At 57.7% G+C, this 21,093-nt stretch overlaps 3 protein-coding genes across 7 annotated transcripts; 1 reads left to right on the top strand and 2 right to left on the bottom strand.

Moving 5' to 3' along the window:
- Positions 1–1,087: 1,087 nt before the first annotated feature.
- Positions 1,088–11,086, bottom strand: ZBTB17 (zinc finger and BTB domain containing 17). Of its 5 annotated transcripts, none has more exons than XM_049807461.1 (17): positions 11,001–11,086; positions 9,441–9,539; positions 8,837–8,954; positions 6,386–6,592; positions 6,029–6,217; positions 5,594–5,758; positions 5,324–5,452; positions 4,627–4,865; positions 4,390–4,532; positions 3,634–3,934; positions 3,438–3,525; positions 2,759–2,875; positions 2,539–2,659; positions 2,252–2,382; positions 1,944–2,159; positions 1,589–1,678; positions 1,088–1,472 (listed from the first exon to the last, which is right to left on the bottom strand). In XM_049807461.1, the coding sequence occupies exons 2-17, from the start codon at positions 9,444–9,446 to the stop codon at positions 1,186–1,188; spliced, it is 2,547 nt and encodes an 848-aa protein (XP_049663418.1). In that variant the 5' UTR covers positions 9,447–9,539; positions 11,001–11,086; the 3' UTR covers positions 1,088–1,185. The 5 variants fall into 5 exon arrangements, with proteins under 5 accessions (XP_049663418.1, XP_049663326.1, XP_049663498.1 ...); XM_049807369.1 differs by having other exon boundaries at positions 10,950–11,080; XM_049807541.1 differs by having other exon boundaries at positions 5,594–5,755; positions 10,950–11,080.
- A 1,574-nt stretch (positions 11,087–12,660) lies between these two features.
- On the bottom strand, positions 12,661–14,309 carry HSPB7 (heat shock protein family B (small) member 7). Its single transcript, XM_049803048.1, has 3 exons — positions 14,039–14,309; positions 13,666–13,799; positions 12,661–13,246 (listed from the first exon to the last, which is right to left on the bottom strand). The coding sequence occupies exons 1-3, from the start codon at positions 14,163–14,165 to the stop codon at positions 13,061–13,063; spliced, it is 447 nt and encodes a 148-aa protein (XP_049659005.1). The 5' UTR covers positions 14,166–14,309; the 3' UTR covers positions 12,661–13,060.
- A 273-nt stretch (positions 14,310–14,582) lies between these two features.
- Positions 14,583–19,360, top strand: CLCNKA (chloride voltage-gated channel Ka). The gene is made up of 19 exons (XM_049801847.1): positions 14,583–14,822; positions 14,922–15,050; positions 15,173–15,301; positions 15,408–15,547; positions 15,671–15,748; positions 15,843–15,921; positions 16,002–16,127; positions 16,266–16,350; positions 16,433–16,534; positions 16,963–17,047; positions 17,136–17,312; positions 17,403–17,472; positions 17,857–17,967; positions 18,060–18,273; positions 18,369–18,502; positions 18,576–18,667; positions 18,748–18,831; positions 18,967–19,053; positions 19,155–19,360. The coding sequence occupies exons 1-19, from the start codon at positions 14,714–14,716 to the stop codon at positions 19,191–19,193; spliced, it is 2,070 nt and encodes a 689-aa protein (XP_049657804.1). The 5' UTR covers positions 14,583–14,713; the 3' UTR covers positions 19,194–19,360.
- The last annotated feature ends 1,733 nt before the right edge of the window (positions 19,361–21,093 follow it).

The raw sequence follows: 21,093 nt of genomic DNA, 5'->3' as shown, positions 1-21,093 counted from the left end.
GGTTGCACATCCAGCTGGACACAGTTACACAACTGTCTGTGTGTCCCTCACCCCAGGGCACTGGTGGGGGGTGCCAGGCCCAATCCTGGCTCCCGACACACAGATGGGTGCATGGACGGACAGACACATGGACTATGGTGGGGGTAAAGGGTCTGATCCCACCCACGGGTGGCCCCAAGGAGGGAGGCTGTATGTCTGGCTTGACATCCAACTGTGTGCCCACCCATGCACCCATCCATGTGTCTATCCTCATCACCTACCCCAGGGTGCTGGGGTGGGGGGTCAGGCCTGGTCCTAACTTGAGGGTCCCTAGGACCCCCCCTCCCCAGCTGGGTTTGTGCCCCAGGGCACCCTGAAAAGAGTCCCTTCCCCCTGTGGAGCCCCCCAGGGTCCCTCAGCCTGGACCCCATGCTCTGGTTAAGTGTCCCCATCCCCCCACACACACATTGGGGGACACAGCATCCCCTCAGCTCCAGCCCTGAGGGGGACAAGGGACAGGGCTGGAGCCAGTGCTGACCCCCCTAGAGCCCTGACCCTGGCCCCCCCCCCAGGCACCCACATGGGCTAACAGGGATGGGGACAGACACACAGACAGCTGCACGTCCCCTGGCCCTGGGAATCCCCCCAGTCCTCCCCCTCTGTGGCAGCGCAGCCTGGGGGTCCCCTGTGGGCAGGGCAGGGCAGGGCAGGGCAGGACTCACAGCACACCTGCCTTGGTGCTGGGGCAGCAGCAGCACCTTTTTGTCCTTTTTTTTAACCCAAACCAGGCTCTCCTCTGCCTCCGGCCGTGCTTGCCCCTGGGGGAGGGGGGGCAAGGATCTCCCCTCACTATAACCCAAAATGGACATTGGCCACTCTTCGGAAGTGCACCTATTTTACCTTTGTCATCTCAATTATCCCCATTTTCAATGGATCACACCCTTGGTAGCGATTAAACGAGTATTTCAGTAACCCCTGATGGGCTCCAGCTCTGCAGGAACCCCTTCTTCCCTTTGCAGCAGGACCAGACCCTAAGCATCATCTGGGGACAGCAGGGCTAAAAAAGGGCTGCAGTACCCAGCCCCCCCCCCACCCCGAGCATCAGCCATTAGAAAATATTGCAATTTATTCCATCTTTCTCCTTCCAGAAATACACTTTTTACACCATTTCCAAGCAGCTGTCTTTTAAATAAAGGCGAGGGGGAGTCACTCTGCAGGGGGCTGACCCTCCCCAGTTGTGGGTGCAGGGGCCAAGGGGGCAGCAGGGGGTTCGGGGGGGCTGTCGCGGGTTCGGAAGAGGAGTTCTCCGGCGGGAATAACCTGCTCTGTTTGCCAAGCAGCAGCAGTTCCGTATTGCTGGTAAAAGTCTGTGTCGGCCTGGAACATGACAAGGGCTTGGGCCGTGTGGATGCGGACATGCTGTGCCAGGCTGGTAGCATCCAGGAATTTTTCCCCGCAGGAATCGCAGGCGTAGAGGATCTGGGTGTTGGGGTCTGCAAGAAAAAAGGTTGGGAGAGGTGGGAACGACAGGATGATGACCCTGGGGTGAGGGGAGGTGGCGGGGCAGGAACTGGCTGACACGCGCCCCCCCCCCCCATCTCCTCCTCACCTGCTTCTTGCACTTGCTTCACCGCTTTGGTGATCTCGGCTTTAAGTGCTTCAGTCTCGTCTGCCGTCACTGCGGCCGCTACAGGGACCACTGCAGGGGGAGAGAAGGGGGAAGGCGATGGCGAGGGGGATGCGAAGAGATGCGGGGGCAGATCCTGGCTGGATTTTGCCCCTCATGGTTTTTGGGAGGAGACTCCAGCCAGGGTGTGACATTTCCCAGCCTCAGGCCACAGGAAAGGGCATTGCGCCCCACAGATAAGACTCCAAGCTCCTTTGGGATGGCTCCAGGACACCCAAGCTGCACCCCATGGATAAGTTTCCTTTTCGGGATAGTTCCTGGGATCCCCCCAGCTCACCCGTGAGCTGTGTGACAGCAGTGGCAGCCAGCGCCTCGGTGGCCAGTGTCACCATGTCATCAGAAGCCACTGTGACGATGTTGACCTCGTCGCCTTCCTCTGGCTCAAGGATTTTGATGCCCGCCTTGCCCTGATGGACCGTCTTCACATGGGAACGCAGGTTGTCCACCCGGTTGAAGCCCCGGCCACACTTGTCGCACAGGAACGGCTTCTCCCCTGGGGAAGAGATGAGAAATGTGGGGGTGGTTCAAGATTTGGGGGGCTGTTAATGATTTGGGGGGCTGTCAGGGACTCCTCGCATTACCCACCGGTGTGGATAATGATGTGTTTGGAGAGATCGCCCACATTAACGAAGGCTTTGTTGCAGACGGTGCATTTGTGGGGTCGGATATTATCATGATGACGGATGTGGTTGGCCAGTTGGCTTGATTGCACGAACCTTGAAGGGGACAAACTACGGTCACCACGATCCCTGTCCTCAGTGATGACATCCGGGCACCTCCATCCACCCTCCACAGCCAAGTGCCAGAACAGCACCCAGCCATAAAGGGTGTGTGGAGGTGCCCCCCCCAAATTTCAGGGGGTGGACCCTCACCTCTTGCCACAGCGTTCACAGACGTAGGGCTTCTCCCCTGTGTGCTGGCGCACATGGGCAATGAGGGAGCTCGCTTGGGTGAAGGCTTTCCCGCAGATCAAACACTGGCACGGCTTCTCTCCTGCAGGAGAAAAGGGAAATGTATAGATCAACAACCCGCGGACAAGGACCACATGGGCTCCCAAAATCCCTTGGAGAAAGAGCAGAACTGCATCCCTACCAGTGTGGATGCGGACGTGTCGCTGCAGTGCTCCGGGGTCGGCGAATTGACGCTGGCAGTGGACACAGACGTAAGGTTTCTCCCCGCTGTGGATTCGGAGGTGCCGTTTCAGGTTGCCTGAGAGCAGAGGAGGCTCAGCTGGGGGGCACAGGGACATCAGCACCCTTCCTCCACCCCTCCCAGCGACCCAGTAGCTCCCTTGGGAAAGCCTGTTGCTATTTACGGAGCAGAAACCACGCAGGGAGCAAGGGAAGCTGGCTACACCTCGCCCAGAGCCAAGGATCAGGCGATAATGTGGTGGCAGGGACAGCCAGAACAAGGATCCCATTTTTGAGGGGATGGAGAGACTCCGTCAGGCTTGTCCAGACCCCTCTGGCTCTGCAGCCATTTGGGGAGATGGGAGGAGACGTCCCCATTCCCAAAAGCTGGATCAAGGGCTCCTTCCAGGAGCATCCCTGGGCTGCAATCCCATGGAGGGACACCAGCCTGGCCCCACAGAAGGGGGAGAAATTTATGCACTATAACCGTGGCAACACAGTTAAGAGGTTTAAACCCTCCTGTGCCCAGGATGAAATCCTTCCTCTGGCTGCAAACCCCCCACAGAGTGGTCCCTGTCCCCTCCCCCAGGTCAGTGAAACCTCTGTCGCTTGCACCTCACCACCTACCAACCCCGCGCTACCTGAAGTGGTGAACTGTTTGCCGCACTCCCGACACTTCAGGGGTCCATCCGCAATGTGAATCTTCAAGTGAGCCTTCAAGTTCCCCACCTGGTGACAGACAGAGGGATGCAGAGAGCCCCCCCACATCACTCCCATCTCCCTCCAGAAGGATCTGAACCACTGTGGGTCTGGCTCTTCTCCCCTCACCCAACTGACCTGGTTGAATTTCTTGTCACAGTGGGGACACTTGTGCTCCTTGTCGGTGTCGTGAGTCTCCAGGTGCCGCATTTTAGAGGTGGGATCGGAGAAGGAGCGCCCGCAGTAGTCACACTGGTACGGTTTCTCTCCGCTGTGGACCAGCTGGTGCCGCTTGAGGTTGCCGGAGGTGGTGAAGAGCTTGCCGCAGTCGTCACAGCGGTATTTGGCCTCCCCCGTGTGCCGTTTCTTGTGGAGGTTCAGCAGACTGATGAGGCGGTAGCTCTTCCCGCACTCCTCGCAGCCATAGGGCTTCAACGGGCTGTGGAGGAGGCAGGACTGTCACGCCAAGCACAGGAAGAACCAGCACGCTGAGCTCTCACCACCCTGCTCCAAGCTCCACCACCCCAGCCAGACCCATCCGGATCCCACAGGATGTCCTGAAGAAATGCAAAAGGAAAGGACAGGGGCAGAAAGTTCATCTCCTCCCGGACCACCCCAACATGCTGACGGATTTCACAAGGACTTGATCTTTTGCAGCAAAAGCTACATTTTTTGGTGGTGCCAGTGTCTTTCCGCATCCAAATGAGCTGCTGGGAGTCTCCAACCCTGCAACACTGATCCCTCTGGATGGGTGCGAGAGGCAGAGTGGCGTCAGCTGCTGTACCGGCCTCTTGCTCAAACCCTTATGCCTTCAGCCAGCCACTGGCATTGGCACAAGCTTTTCTCCACTCAACTCGGCCTGGTGGCACCTCTCGGTCCCCGGTGCTGCCGTACCTGTGTGTCTTCTCATGGGCTTTGCATGCAGCTGGGTCAGAGAAGGCTTTGTTACACTCCCTGCAGGAGAAGGGTTTCTCGCCGGTGTGGATACGGATGTGCCGCTTGAAGTTACCAGTGTGGGTAAACTCCTTCCCGCAGTCCTAGGGATGGAGAGAGACAGGCGCAGGTGCGGCTGGTGACGCCCAGTGTCTCCGAGGGACTGGAGACCCCGCTTGGGGCCGCGGCCAGCCTCACCTCACACTTGTGCGTGACAGAGCCATAGGCTTTCGACTCAGTCCTGTCGCTGTAAGTACCCGAACGCAGCAGACGGGTTTCACCTGAGTTTTCCTGCCCGGAATCGGTGCTCCCTGATTCATTATCTTCGGCATTTTCTCCATTTTCTAACCGGGGCTGCTCTTCCTCAGGGATTTTAGCCTCCTCTTCCTCCTCTGCTGTCATGTCCCCCTCTTCGTCCTTCCCTTCCAGCTCCATCTCTGTAGGCAGTTAGAAAACGAGGACGCTAAAGATTGGGAGCAGCATCAGAGACACAAAACCCACCTGTATTTCCTAACTCTAAGCCTGGGTTTAAGGCGATGGGGATTAGACCTGCCCTACTGTACTCGGGGAAATCCTGGTACTCCTTTGCACGAGACACAGGCACTAAGACCTCTGCCTGGAGTCAGTTTGGATTTGCTGTTTATTAGCCCTAAAATCCAAAAGTCTGTGCAGACAGAGGAGCATTTCCCAACCTCTCCTAGCTCTGCCCCAAGAAAAACTGCTCCTGTGAGCTCCACAACTTGCAGGAGACAGTGTTTGCACAGCAAAACTCACAGTAACAAAATTAATTGCACGGAAAACAAGGCTTCAACCCTTGCCCAGCTTTGTTTCAGCCCTGCTGAAGGAAACAGGCAGGCAGCAAAGTCCTTGCCACCGCCCTCACTCACAGACACACCTCCTGTTTCGGTGCCCCGAGAGATGTTGCCCTTCGCTGCGAGGCTGCTGCTGCCAACCACGTTCTCCACCGGCTGAGGGTGGCTGGGAAATTCAGCATTGGGGCCCTCTTGGATGGCAGCATCTGCCCCTATGAACAACAGAGTGTCTTGGACTCGCTCAAGGAAACACGCAGGCTCCACATAGCGGAGTCCGGCAGCAGGACAGGGTGCGTTGTGGGGGCAAGGGGGGGTGACAGAGGGATTTTGGGTGTCATCCCTTGGTAGCTCACCTTCTTGGCCACCCAGGTGCTCCGTCTGCGCCGCAGGCTGTGCTGCTGCAGCCATGGGTGTCTCTTCCTTCACCTCCAGGTTGGGAGGAACTGGTTTTATTTTGTCAATATCACCCAGCGCTTCTGCCGCTGACGTCTTGTCCTCAATGGTTGCCTTGTCAGCTGCTGCAAGGGAAGAGGCAAGCGCTCCGGCTTTTGCTGCCTGTGCAGGGGCACCCCAAGGGCTGCTTGAAGGATCCCCAGATCCCATAAAGATTCAAGGCAGCATCAGCTCTTCAACTGCTGGTGCCGCACAAGGGGATCAAACCCCATCCAGACATCCTTGCGCACCAGATGGACCCAGCACATGGGTTTGGATGGGGGCCAGAGAGGGTGACTGCTTTGTGGAGCGATTTTGAGTCTCCTTGGAGGAGGGAAAGAGAGGAGGCTACGTACCGATCTCAGTGGGGGGCTGCTGGCTCTCGGTGAGGCTTTCTGCTGGCACGGCAAGAGACTTGAGAGCGTTGCAAGCGCTGACGATCTCCTGCATCTGGAGGAAACCCGCCACAGCCAGCACGTCTTCCACATTGTCGGGGTTTAGGCTTAGCTTAGCCGTGTACATGAATTCCAAAACCTGACCCAGGCCTGCAAGGGAGGCGACACAACCATAGATGAGCTCCCACCTCTCGGCTGCACAATTTTCAAAAGCCCAAAGTGTACGAAATAACAGGCTGAAGAGCCTCCCTCAAACCCTGGGCACAAAACCACTTCATTTAAGTAGCTCAGGGCAATATCAGATAAGCCTCTGCCTACCTGCCGCATTGCTGATGTCGAGATGCACCACGTCCTTCTGGTCGACAAAAAGCATCCTGAAATACTCGCTGCAGGCTGCCAGCACGGCTTTGTGGGCCTTGAAATCGATGCCGTCCACCACGAAGGTGCAGTCGCACAGCAAACCCAGCTGCCGCTGCTGGTTCAGCTGTTCCAGGACTTGCTTGCTGTGCTGGGGGAAATCCATGGCTGCAGGGAGAAAAAAAAAACCAGGAGGGGGGTGAGGTGGGTGTCGACACCGCGTTGGAAAGGGCCACAAAACAGGACAGACCCAAAACCCACGGATCAACCACAACCTGACCACCCCATTAGTTAAAAAATGTGGCCCAAAAAGCCTAATTTCAGCTCCTCACTACAGCCACCTGCCTCCCCCACCAAAAACAACCTCAAAACCTCTCCTATGACAGCCACAATGCCAACATGGGCCTGGAGAAAGAGTTGATTGAACAGCCAATATATTTTTTTTGCCATCCTAACAGCATTTAAAATACGTTTATTGCTCTTCAACCAGCCCAAGCTGTGAGCAGGAACCCTGTTGCCTCTGCAAACACAAGTGCCATCATCCCTTCAGTGAGCAGGTGGTGCCACCGCTCCCGCTGAAGGCACAGCACAGAAAGCATTCATCAAAATCTTCAAGCTCCTGCTCATTTTAGGCACTTGCATCATGATATGGAGGGATTTTTATTTTTTTATTGTGTGTTTGGAGGGAGTTCTCCCTGTTCAAAGCACAACTTTGCCTGAGTAATGCTGCAAACTCCTGGAAACACTGCAAAAGCCCATTTTCCATTTTCCAGTGAGGTCCTTGTCGGCAAAGGTTGAGAGGCACCATGAGCTTGACCTGCTGCCACATGTTGGGTTTTCTCCTGAGCTGTACTTGCAAGGCACAGGGTAGAGAATGAAGGGTATTCACTAAGTTTCATTTTCTAAAAATGATTCCTGTCAGTCTGAAGGGATCACTTCATTGCTTGGGAGCAAGGAAGGAGGAGAAAGCAAATGGGGACTGTCCACAGTTATTGTTCAATCTGCCAGGTCAGGAAGTCCCTAAAGCTCTGGATGCTGGAAGAAGCAAGGTTATGGCCATGGAAACACTCTTGGTTTCCATGCTAAGTCGGTGTTTGGTGTCTCTCTGAAGGTTTCCAGACCACAGCGGTTGCTTTTCCACTTTACCAGCTCTTAAAAACAGCATGGAGAGTCTCAGGCTGGCAAAAGGTGAAGGGTTTGGATCCACTTCCAGGCAGATGCGAGCACGTCCTTTCCTCCAGATCTGTTCCAGCATGCACAAGTGTGCAGCAGGCGAGCACCGTGGGCAGAGGGAGCCTCCTCCTGTCTGCTGTGGGTGCTAGCAACATGCTCAGTGAAAGATCTGCCCCCAAGGATAGATTTGGCTTCCAAAATCATTCCAGGTGGGGATGAGAAGCCCAGACACCACCGACAGCATTGTATCACATGCAGACAAAGTTTCACTCCCAAAAGATGCTGTTTGTGTTTGCAATTAACTCACCGCCACGACTTTCCCCCAGCTCTCCAAAACATGGGGTAGTTTTTAATCAAACGCCCACAGCCTGTCCCAAAATATATCCCTTGAGAGCCAGAAAAAAATCAGTATTTGTATCAAAATCTGTCTAAACCCCCGCATACATATGACCCTGTAACATTTGCAAAGGAAGCTCTGGAAAAAAAGGGAAGGATCTTCCCAGCAGGACAAACAATGCTGCCTTCTGTGCTTGTGAAGTTCTGCACAGCGGGACCTGAGAAATCACGATGGTTTGATGCACTAAAAGGCTATTTTCAGTAATTTGTAGGAGGCACTTTGCATCTGAATGATGATTTTTATCGCTCCCCAATTGGACTTACCTCAGCTTCACACCCAAGCTTTGCAAAGGAAGCAAAATCCCAAGAAACTCAACTCCTCCTGAAAAACTTCATCTTTTTTGCGGTTTCCTCCATAATGTCATGTTACAGCTTCATCAGGGCACGCAAGCGCAGTGGGGCAGAGGCTGGGATGAGCTGCGTATCGCCCTCACACACAAACTCAGCGCTCAATGTCCCCCAGCCACTGGGATCACCTTTGTACACTAAAATCCCTGACTCCAAGCCCTAAAAATCCCAAATATCTGGATCAAAAAAACCACAGTGCACCCAAAACGCCACTTTGTTCCTTGCCACCACTTGGGCAGGGCCAGTTTACAGCTCCAGTGCTGAGATCCGCCTCCTTCCCCGACCAAACGGGATGCACTGAAATGGGGATGGATCTGGGGATGGATCCACGGAGGGCAAATACCAGATCAGGCATTGCTGGTCCACCTGACCGCTAAATAAATTAGCTCCTGTTAGCACAAACCCATTGCTGTCAGCTGTTTAAGATCCGAGGACAAGTGTCAGAGCTCCTCACCTGAAAAACAAAGATAAGTCAGAATCGATGCCTGAACTCACCCCTGCGCTGCAAGGAGTGGAAATATCCGGAGGACCAAGGCTGCGGGCGAGACAGTTGCGGCTCTCCTCCGGAGTTTTCCCTCTTCAAGGTGCTCAAGTCAGTCTCTATGCAGCCATCCTGGAAGAAATGGGACGAAAAGCTCCATTTTAAAACCGAAACCTTGTGTGTCAAAGGTGCCAAGGTCCAATGTCACCAGCCCAGGACCGGGCACCCCCCGATTTCACCTCGTCGGAGGCACGCTGAGACACAGCCGCTTCCCCTCCTCATGTGGCTGTCAAGTCTCTCATTACCCGATTAATCACGGAAAAGCTTTGTTATGAGAATACCCACACCTGCTGCACGTGCTCGCAGAGAAAAATACAGCGGCTACAGTCCCATGGAGCTTCCCACATGAGCTCCATTAAGCTCTTTTGCTTATTAATAACATGAACCTCTCCCTGTACCTGCCACCCAAGTGTCTACATATTAAAAAATTCCCAAAGCCTCAATAAATTGGAAAAAAAGCAGTGGTTTAAATGTCGCCTTTCAACGCTGTCACCATCCAGCCATCCATTCTTATGCTGAGAAGATAAAAAGGAAGAGGGGGGTTTACTTTCTGCCTACCGTCATCTCCCTTCTTGTGTGTCAGCTCGGGGAACAAAGCAGCCCTAATCCTTTCAGTGTCTGCGAAGAGGAGTCTGTCCTCATTTCCAGTAACTGATTCTGCAACATTTTCAGTTAAAAAACATAAAGTTAAGAGCTGATCTGACCAGAGCGTTCAAGGTACAGATGTGCTAGCAAGACTAATTATGAAATAGAAAAGGGCTCTGGAGTTTGGGGTCAGCAGTGAAACCAGAAGTTGAGCTCACGTTCAGCCAAAGTAAGGGCGGGGGGGAAATAATCACAAATGACGACAGGCAGGAAAAAAAACATGGTGAAGAGGAACTAAAAGGAGAAAGATACGATGAGTGAGATGAGCAGAGATGCTCTGGACCCCTCCCAGCGAACAGACACCCTGTAGATCCCTTGGTTATTTAGTTTTCGGGCCCAAGGATACACTTGTGCAGCTCCTGATGTGGCTGTGCAGGCAGGGCTGCTCGCAGGTAACCGGAGCCCTGGGCTGCAGCAGGCAGAGAGCCAGCGGGGCCACCGAGACATCACCAGATCTTGAGCTCTGCCATGAAAACCACCCATTTCTGTGGCATCTGGATGATGAACTACAAAACCTTCATCTTCTTGCAGAAAACCTGCCTTCAGAACACTGCCCATTTTCTGAAATTTTGGCAGAAGCTTCTGATACAGAAATGCAATTAAGGAAACGCGGCTTGTCCACGAAATGCGTCATCCGTGCCCAAAAAGTGACACCCGCAGAGGGCACATACAGCCAATATGGGCTGTCATCACGCCAAAAAAAGATGTTAGAAGATGAGGAAACACCCTTTTTTTTCCTTGAGCTGCTGCATGATACTTTGAAGTCTTCTCCACTCTTCTGTTGGTGACGTCCTTGATGCGCAGGTAGACAGCTTGCGTGGTGTTAGGGAACTCGTCTCACGCCGTGTTGGCTGCCAGGGCCGTGTCCCCGGCAGACATCTTACCGTATCCTGAGGGGATGGTGGCTGCCCCATGCATGGGGGGACAGGGCTTCGCTCCTGACCTCGCTCCAAATCACCCCATGGCTTTGGGGAGCAGGGGACACACACGCATGTCTCCCACAGTGAACATGGACACCCTGGTGAGGGTGGGCTGGCAAGGATCCCTGCAAGCACCAGCAGCTCCCAGTTCCCCTCACGACAGCAGCCCTAGGCCTCAGCACAGGGCCCGGCAGCGGCCTGAAGGGGGGGGGCACACGGAGTGGGGGGCGCAAACCCGGGGGAAAGAGCTGCCACAGGCCCCCCTGAGGCGCTAAAGGGACAGAGGGGATTCCCACGCAGCCTCCCCTCAAAAAAGCCGGGGGTGGCATACCGGGGTGCCCCCCAAAAGGGCTCCTTTTTGGGGAGGACCCCCCAAGCAGCCAGCTGGGCCGCAGCCCCCTTCCCTTCCCAGTCCCCGTCTCCGCCCAAGGCCCCCCTCCTCAGGCCCTCCAGCCCCCTCCCAGCCCCTCCCTGGGTTCCCCTTCACCACGCCCACCGCTACCTGCCATGCCGGACCCGGCGGGGGCCTCACATCGCCGCCCGCAGCGCTCACCGTGACACCGACCAGACAAAGGGCGCCGCCATCTTAGCACCGGGCGGAAGCGGCGTCGCCCCCCCCACCTCCTCCGCCCACCGACGGCGCCACCGCACATGCGCAGCGCCGCGCGGGGACTGCGCATGCGTAGATGCGGGGTGGGGTGGGTCACGTGGCACGGCCTTCTGTTCCGCTCCCCCTCCCTTCCCCTGTCCGCAGCTGCGCCGCCATGACAGTGCGGGGATGGCGGGAGGAGGGATGCTGTGAGGGGCAGGTTCTACGGCTCCGTGAGGGGTAAAGGGCCCTGTTCCACTACACTATGTGCCCCTGAGGGCTTCGGTCCCCCCACCCCGCCAAGGTTGCCCACACCCCCAGGCACGCCAGTAGGCCCTGGCATCGAGCAGCCGCCATGATGGCAGCTGGGTTTCTCCACAGGGAACAGGCCCAGCGTGGTCGTCTCGATGTTGCCCAAGATGGGCCCTCTGCGTGGGCAAGCGCCCTCAGGCGGATGTGCAGGGCCAGGTGGCGTGAGGAGCCCTGTGTGGCTTTGAAGGTGGCCGTTTGATGGTATGCATTGCAAGGTACCAGTGAGTTTGGGCAGGTGCAGGCAGGTGGCTGGAGAGCAGGCAGCCCCAAAAGTGTAATATTCCTATCAACCTGTTTTCTGCTAAGGCTGGATTTCCCAGCCTGCCTGCCCAAAATGAGCCTGTAGTGGGGCCGGGCAGCTGCGGAGTTTGTTTGGCGCTGGGGCTCTGAGCTGTCCCTTTGCCCGCTCCCTGGCTGGGAAATCTCCCCTGTGCAAAAGAAGCTGGGTTTAGGGAGAAAAAAGTTGGGTTTGTTTTTTTTCTTCTTTTGCTGGAGCTTCGTGGGTGAGGGCCACCCGCCAGCCTGTCACCACTAGATGGCAATCGGTGACCGCAGCCTGTGGCTCGCTGGGTGCTGGGGTGCCCTGGGCACCCAGGGGTGGCATTTTGGGGCAGAGCAGACCCATCCTATCGCAGAGGATCAACGACAGGGCATCGCCGCTGCTCCCCACCTCCATAGCTCCAATTTCCTAACCCGTGCTGGGTTCTTTTACAGTCATTAAAGAGCTTTTTAAATAACTTTGAAACCACCCGAGGAGACAGTGGAAGAGCCGTGTGTGGTTGTGTGTGTCCCTGACACTGCAGGTGTGTTAATGCAAGTCATGAGTCGTTAGGGGACAAGCGGGGACGAGTTGACCTCAAAGCTTGAGCAGCAACACGAGCTGGACGGCGTGTCGTAGCTATAAACAGCCACTCGCCCCAAACGGGCGCCTCGCTGTTGTTTGTATACACAGGGAGATGGAGGCAGGCCCTTGGGGGGAGGATTCAGGGGAACTTTTTGGCCCCCAAAAAGAAGCCGGTTTGACAGGCAGGCTGGGACCATCATCCCAGCTCCTGCCACTGCTCAGGGCTTCCCTGAAGGCGATGGGTGTGGGTGGGCGAGGGGAGGAGGAGGATTTGGTGACCTTCCAGGTGGGCTGACGGCCGAACAGCTGAGGGAATGGCTCAGAAATAGAGCAGTGGGGAAGAAATGAGTCACCCCAGGCTGGAAATAAACGGGGCCGTGGGCACCAGAGGGGAGCCGGGGCAGCTCCTCACCCATGGTTTTGTTGGGAAGGAGGAATCACTTGTGGTACCCTTTACTGAGACACCCCTTGAGGCTGACTCCACAGCCCTTTTGGGGGGAAAAGCATCAAGAAAACATTAAAAAACAGAGGAAGCAGTGGTCAGGCGTTCTCAATAATTTATCACAAGCTGTATATACAGAGACAACCTCCACCAGAGGGTCAGGGAAGGGAACCTCGCTCTTCACTCCCAGCAGGGCTCTTGGCACACCAGATCTTTCCCATCAACCCTCACCGGCTAAAAATTGCCGGAGCCAGGACTCCCGTCCAGAGTTTCTCCAGTGGGTGATGGGATGCGTCTCTCCACGCTGGCCCCTCAGCTCCCCCTTCACGGGGGAGCGTTCCCATCCCCTACCCCACGTCCCACCTTCTTCCCAAATCACCCAAATAGTTAACGAGGGAGGCGGGGGGAAAAGGGACCCCCGATCCCTCAGATCTTGATCTCAGTCCGGAAGGTTTGCTGGACGTGTTCGGTGTGTTTGGCGGGCTGTCGCTGAGCCCGGATGGTCAATGTGCCATCATCCCCCAGTGAGGATGACACCGACGTGGGGTCCACATCTTCAGGCAGCTGGCATTTATGGGTGAAGGTGTTCATGACGGTGCCATCCGTGGCCAGCTAGGAAAAAAAAAAAAGGGTGAAAAGAGGTGATTTTGGGGTGTAAGCGGAACAGGGGCTCATTATTCCCTGCCCTTGGGTGAGGCTGGTGGGCGTGCCTTGTGTGTGGTGGTAATATTGATCTCCCCAAGGGGACAGGTGGGATGTGGGTGACATCGGTGGGAGGACAAAGGTGCTTTTTTTTCTGTTCCCACCCTCCCCAGGAGGAGGGTGATTACAGGACACGAGTTTGTTGGGTCTTGTGGGCTTCATTCTTGCAAAATACAGGGTGAAAAGACAAGGAAATGGTGAATTAAACCCCACTGGGGTTATGGCCAGAGCCATTAGGAAGTCAGGTGGGAGTTGGGGGATCCGCCTGGTTGAGGATTTTGGGGTCACCCACAATTTGGGGGTGAGTGGGGAAGGGACGGAGCACCCACCTTCTCGGCGTGCACCTCAATCTGGTTGTTGGAGGTGGTGACAATGATGTCCTCGGGGGCGAAGTCACTGACATCCACCGTGAACTGATAGGTATTGCCCAAAGTCTTCACCGTGCCGGTGTTGCTGGGCCGAGCTGCTGGAGACAGGGCGTGTGTGTGACAGCCACGGTTCAGTGGAAGTCCCCTCCCTAGACACCTCTCAGGGTCACAGCCCTATTTCGGCAGGGGTCCCCCCCTAAATGCCTCTCTCACAGCTCTGGCTGTTGCCCAAGCCCCCCAGGACCAGTGCTGGGGGGCAAGAAGCATCACCGACTTCCCCCTTTACTATGTCTCCCAACCCTAAAAACAGGGTGCCTCCCTCCCCCAAACTCACCTGGGAACCCCAAGGTCTCGCCACGGGGCCGGACAAAGCTCCCAAAAAGCTCCATGGTGCCGGCGGGTGACGCCGACTGGTGAAAGCTGCGCTCCGATCGGAAAGCAGCCGAGGATTTCACGTTCATCCACTGCTTCCCCTCACCACCACCTCTGACCCCCAGCTCCCGCTGGGGAGGAAGAGCGAAGCTCCCTTCTTCGTCCTCCTCCTGGCGAAGGCTGGTTATTTCGGGGGGGGCGGCTTGACGAGCTTTTTAAAGCCTCGTTAAGGCTCCCGGCCGCCTGCCAGACCTCTCGTAAAACGGGCTAAATTTAGGTCTTGCGCCGGAGACGGTGGAAAATTTCCCCTCTCTGTCGTCCCCCCCCGCAACGCTGTGGAATGCGATGCCGGCATTCCTGCCTATTATTAAGGAATAATAATGATAATTAATTAAAATACTTATTAAATACTCCCTGCCCCGGGATGTACTTGGGGATTGGGAGCTTGGAGGTGGCAGGGGTGGAGGGGGGGGAGAAACCCGGCTTGCTCCGGCCCAAGCGGGTCCGTTGGCTTTGTCAAGGTCGTTTTTAATGAGCTCATTTGCAAACTCAGTCCAGCAGCGGAGGCTGAGGTGGGAGGACTGGTGAGGGGGTGCCAAAAAAAGGGGAGGGTCCTGTCCCCCAAAACATCCCTGGGATGGAGTGCCCCGTCCCCGGGGGGCTGCTGGGGGAGAAGGAGGAGGAGAGGGTGCTGGTGTCGGAGAAGAGCTGGAGACCTTGCCCCAAAGCCCGGAGGAGGCTCCGAGGTGAGACACCCCCCCACCCAAAGCAGGGGGACCTTGGGGGGTGGGGGGTGTTTTTTTGGGGGGGTCAGCACCCCGTTGCCCCCTCCCACCACCCTGCAGGGTGCCTGGAGTGGGTGAAGCAACAGCTTTTCCGTGTCGGGGAGGATTGGTATTTCCTCTTCATCCTGGGGGTCCTCATGGCCACCATCAGCTTCGTGATGGACCTCCTTGTTGCCAGGCTCTACGAGGGTAAATGAGGGGGTCCCGTGGGGAGGGGGGGGGGGCTTCACATGGCAGTTGGGGGTTCACCAAGTATGGGAGGAGTCTTTGGGGGGGGGGTTGCTTCTCCCCTCCTGTCACTTCTTCTCCAGCCCACCGGTGGCTTTACCAAGAGGTTGGTGACATCTTGGTGCTCAAGTACCTCTCGTGGACCATGTACCCCATGGCACTGGCGGCCTTCTCCACCGGCTTCTCCCAAAGCATCACCCCATACTCGGGAGGTGAGCCAGCTGCACCCCAACCTCCCTTGCTCCCCAAAACTCCCCCTTCCCTACCTCCTGTAGCAGGGGGACCCCTAAAATTTGGATCCCCCCCTCCCCCCCCCAGGCTCTGGCATTCCAGAGCTGAAGACCATCCTGACTGGCGTGGTGCTGGAGGACTACCTGGCCATCCAAAACTTTGGAGCCAAGGTGGTGGGGTTGACCTGCACCCTGGCGTCCGGCAGCACCGTTTTCCTTGGCAAAGTGGTAAGGGATCGATCTCCAGCCATCCCTGGTTCTCAGCATCGCCGGCGGTTTTGCTTGGTGCTGAGGTGGTGGTAGCGGGGGGGAATGCTCAGCGCCGTGTCCCCCCCCACACTTGGCACCCAGGGTCCCTTTGTCCACCTCTCCGCCATGGCTGCGGCGTATTTGGGGAAGATGCGGACCTCAGTCACGAGGGAGTACGAGGTAGGGATGTCATCCCCCCCCTGAAAATTAGGGGGTATTTTATTTTACACCCCCCCCAAAATTGGGGTTATGACTAACCCCCTCCCCCTCGCAGAATAAATTCAAGCAGAACGAGATGCTGGTGGCAGCACAAGCCGTCGGGGTGGCCACGGTTTTTGGGGCACCCATCAGCGGTGAGGACCCCCCGCCCCACCCCACCCTGGGGACCACCAAACCTCCCCCTAAAGCGCCCCCCCCCTCCCCATTTTTCCAGGGGTGCTTTTCAGCATCGAGGTGATGGCCTCCCACTTCGCCGTGCGGGATTACTGGCGGGGCTTTTTTGCTGCGACCTGTGGTGCCTTCGTTTTTCGCCTCCTCGCTGTCTTCAACAGTGAACAAGGCAAGGCAGGGCGGGAGGATACGGCCCTTCCCCTTCCTCCCCCCCCCCCCCCCCCCCCCCCGGGGGGGAGCCCTGTAGCATTTTTGGGGTGCCCACCCCCAAAACCATGCACTCATTCCTCTACCACCCCTCCCCCAGATACCATCGCCGCTGTTTTTAAGAGTGACCTCAAGATTGATTTCCCCTTTGACCTGCTGGAGACTTTCTTTTTTGCAATTTTGGGGTAAGGAGGGCCCTGCCTGTACCCTTGCCTGTACCCCTGCCTGTACCCTTGCCTGTACCCCTGCCTGCCCTCTCCTCTGCAGGGCTGTCTGCGGGCTCGTGGGCTGCGCCTACCTCTTCTGCCAGCGCTGGTTGCTGGCGGCCGTCAAGGAGAACCGGCTCACAGCCAAGCTGCTGGCCACCGAGTTCGTACCGGGCGTCCGTCTGTCTGCACCCTGCACCCTATGTGTCCGTGTGTCCACCCTGCGTGTCCGTGTGTCCCCCGCCACGCACCCTGCGCACACTGCACCTCCACCTCAGGCACCCCGCACGTCCGCGCGTGTGTGCACCCTGTACATCGACCCCAAGCACCCTCGAGTGTCTGTGCGTCCACCCCATGCTCCTTGGGTGTCCGTGTGTCCGCCCCATGTGCCCTGCGTCTCTGTATGTCCACTCCAGGCACCCTGCACATCCACCCCATGCACCCTGGGTGTCCGTGTGTCCACCACATGCACCTTGGGCATCCATATGTCCATTCCACCCACCACTCCCCAGGTCATCCATGGGCCCACCCCATGTACCCTGTCCGTCTTTCTGTCCCCACACCCCCAGCGCCACCTCTCTCCCCCTCCAGCAAGCCCATCTACACGGTGCTGGTGGTGCTGCTCCTCGCCTCCATCACCTTCCCGCCTGGGCTGGGGCAGCTGATGGCCTCCAGGGTGAGTGGGGAGGTGGGCACAGGGCTCCCCAGGGCGCCCCAACACGTCCCAGTGGGTGCTCAGGATGTCCGTCTGTCTGTCCTTCCAGCTCACCATGAAGGAGTATCTCACCTCCCTCTTCGACAACCGTACTTGGGGTGTGCTGGTCCCCAACGCCTCCTCAGTGGCCAACCCCCCCGGCGTGGACCCTCAGGGGCTCTGGCAGGAGTGGTACCACCCCTCCGCCACCATCTTCGGCACCTTGGCCTTCTTCCTGCTGATGAAGGTAGCTGTGCTCCCCCCCACCGCCCCAGTCCCTATGTGTCCCCTCCCCAAGTTGGTGTCCCCATGGGAATGATTCCCCCCCTGCCGCCAGTTCTGGATGCTGATCCTGGCCACCACCCTGCCCCTGCCCGCCGGTTACTTCATGCCCATCTTCATCTATGGTGAGTCTGGGCATCTGCTGGCCTGGACCAAGGAGGGGGCAGCCAGCCCTGGAGCAGGGGTGGATGTGGGGGGCAGCCAGCTCTAGGGGTCCATCCAGCCCTTGGGGGGGTGGGTAAAGGGGGGGCATCCAGTCTTTGGAGTTGGGGATACAGGGGGTACATCCAGCCCTGTGGGGGGTGGTGATAAGGATTGCATCCAGCCTTTGGAGTGGGGGGTACAGGGGTTGCCTCCAGCCCTAGGAGCAAGGGGGGTGTGTCACATTCAGTCTCGTGGGGGGCTGCATCCAGTCCCAGGGGAGCCGCAGGAGGGTCGTCACCTCCAGCTGCACCATTTGGGGGGGGGCTGGGGTCTCCCCCCACCGCTCCTCCCCGCCCCCCTTTTAGGAGCCACCATCGGGCGCTTGCTGGGGGAGACGGTGGCCCTGCTCTTCCCCCGGGGTCTCCGTTCAGAGGGGGACCCACACCCCGTCATCCCCGGTGGCTACGCCCTGGCTGGTGAGTTGGTGGGGAGGAGGGACACCCATGGGTGGAGGACACCCACCACCCATACACTGACCTCCCCCCTCCTCCCTGGGTCTCCACGACAGGCGCAGCTGCCTTTTCGGGCTCAGTGACCCACGCCATCTCCACGGCTTTACTGGTGTGCGAGAGCACCGGTCACCTGGGCCACGTCCTCCCTGTTGTCCTGGCTGTGCTGGTGGCTAATGCCATCACCCAAAAGCATCAACCATCCTTTTACGATGGCACCATCATTGTCAAGAAGCTGCCCTACCTACCCCGCATCCGCAGCCGGCACATGGTGTAAGGCTCTCTCTCCTCCCCTCTGCCAATAACCCCATATTTGGGGGTTATTTCCTGTGAAATTATGGAAATTTAGGGGTTTTATGGGTCACCAGCTCTTACCAAGTGGTGGTAGAAGAGTTCATGGAGCGCCAGGTGGTGGCCTTGGCCAAGGGTGGTGGCTTCGAGGAGGTGCTGGTGGCCTTGGATGCCTCCGTCAATGCTGAATACCCTGTGGTGGAGAGTGCAGGTGGGATATGAGGTATTGGGAGGGGTCACTGTGACCAGGGGGGAACATCACCAGGCTTGTCCCTGTCCTCCAGGGTCACCCATGCTGGTGGGTACCGTCAGCAGAGCCCAGCTGGTCGCCTTCCTCCAGAGCCACAAGCATCCCCAGGCACCCTCAGGGGAGAAGGTAAATGAGGGGGTGAGTGCCCCACTGCACCCAAAAAAGCTGTTTTTCCATCCAAAAATTAACACGTCATCTTCCCCAAGCTGACCACCATGGGGACGCTTGGGGACGACTGTGCCATCGAGCCCATCATGCTCCAGCTCTCGCCGTGGACCTCCCTGCACCAGGTTTGGGTGGAGGGGGAGACATACATGTCCTGAGGGGGCTGGGACCCACCAACCCACCCCCAATTCTGTGTCACAGTAAGGGGACACGGCAGGGGTGGCTTTGTCCCCACGCGTCCCCATTGTCACCTCCCCAAGGCTCATCACCTCTTTGAGCTGCTGAAGCTGCAGCGCATCTTCGTCACTCGCTTCGGAGAGCTGGTGGGAGCCGTCAGCCGGGTGGAGGTGAGGGGTGGGGAGGAACAAGGGGGTGACAAAGGGGGGGATAAAGTGTTGGGGACAAGGAGGGGACAAGCCCCCATCCCACCTCCTCTGTCCCCTTGCAGCTGCGAAGAGCGATTGAGGAGCTCGCCAACCCCAAGTGATGACTTTTGGGGACCTCAAGGGAGCCCTCCCCAGGGATGTTGCCCATGGCAAGACTGGGGGTCCTGACCCCCCCCCCCAGGTGATGTGGGTCCCCCCTCCCTGGGGGAACCCAGGCAGCTGGGCTCAGGGGGGGGGGGAACGGTTCTCCAGCAAAGTACGCTTTTGCATTAAATATATCAATCTATCAATGCTTCCTCTTCTTCCTCCTCCTCCTCCCACCCCACAACGTTCGTTTTTGGGGGTTCAATCCCCCCCCATACCCCACAGCAGCACTCAAAGCCCCCAAATCACCTCAAAACTGCACCCAGCCCCAGGACATGCACCGAAGTGCCCCAGTCTCTGCAACCGTACCCCCCCAGACCCCGCCCCCTATAATTACTTGCACATAATTATCCTTAATTATTGCAATTAATAAGAGTGGCAGGTGTTTTGTGAACCCAAGATCCTGGGGGAAATGGGGGGGGGGGGAAACTGAGCCTCCTCCTCAGGTCTTTGGTGCCCCCCCCCCCCAAACTGGGGCGCAGCGTTTTTGGGGGGAGCGGAGGGTGCGGCGGACGCTAACAAAGATGTAATTAAACCTGCCTGGGTAATTAAGCACGGCGGGGCAGGTTGGGTGAGGCGGGCATGCCCGGGCTCAGCCGGAGGAGAGGTGAAGCGGGGTCAGCGCCAGGGAGACACCCCAAAAGCGGGGCAGGGGATGGGAGAGGCACTGGGATGGGTGCTGGGGTGGGGGTGAGGCTGCTGGGAGCAGGGATGGGCTGCAGCACCCATGTGCTCTGTGGAGGGTGCTCAGTGGGGTGAGGGTTCTCGTAGGTGATGGGACCACAGCACCCACATCACTTTGGAAGGATGCTCAGCGGGGTCTGGGGACCACAGCACCTGTATCACCCATGGTGGGTGCTCAGTGGGGTGAGGGGACCACGGGGAGGGGGTCTGCAGCACCCATATCACCCATGGTGGGTGCTCGGTGGGGTGAGGATGCTCATAGGGTGATGGGACCACAGCACCCGCGTCACTGGGGAAGGATGCTCAGTGGGGTATGGGGACCACAGAACCCATATCACCCATGCTGGGGCCTCAGTGGGGTGAGGGGACCACGTGGCAGGGGTCCACAGCACCCACATTGCCCATGGAGGGTGCTTGGTGGGGTGAGGGTGCTCCTAGGGTGATGGGACCACAACACCCACGTCACTTGGGGTGGATGCTCACTCATGCCCCATTCATGGGGACTGTAGCACCCACAGCGCCCGTATCCCCTTCCCTGGCTGTCACCCCATGCCTGCTCCCATGGGGATTGGGCCAGGAGTTTGCTGGAACCGAGCCAGGCACCGGGATGGCAGCAGCGGCGGTGTCCTGCTTACCCCATGCCTCAGTTTCTCCATCACCCTCATCCGGCCCCACCATAGGCAAACAGAGATAAGGTGTTGCTGGGTGCTGCCGCGCACCCAAATCCGGTGTCCCATCCCCCCCCCCCCATCTTGGCAGTTCCTCACGGGGCGCTGCTGGACTTTGAGCCGGGACTGAGGGCGGTGGCAGGGCTGAGACCGGCAAACTCGTGTCATGCGTGGGGCTCGAGACCAGCAAACTCGTGCCATGCACAGGGCATCCACAGGCCCGAACGCCCCGAAACAGGGTGAAAACCACTCAAACGGCAGCTTTTGCAGCAAGATGCTCGTCCCCCCTAAACCGCCACCTCCTGCCCCATTTTTGATGGTTTTGGGCAGAAAAAAACCCTTTTTCTGGCCTTTTTCTACCCAGTTATTTGCAGGCACCGGGCAGCCGGCCCCGCTGCTGCCGTGGCTTGGGTTTGGCTTTGGGGGAGCGGCGGGTGATATAAAGGCCAAATTCCTTGTGGGTTTTGCCGAGGAAAAGAGGCCTCAAATGGGAAATGTTCCTTGA

The sequence above is a fragment of the Accipiter gentilis genome, chromosome 1 (assembly GCF_929443795.1).
Source record: "Accipiter gentilis chromosome 1, bAccGen1.1, whole genome shotgun sequence".
In the NCBI taxonomy this organism is placed as follows: Eukaryota; Metazoa; Chordata; class Aves; order Accipitriformes; family Accipitridae; genus Astur; species Astur gentilis.
This window is presented reverse-complemented; position numbering and strand designations above follow the sequence as displayed.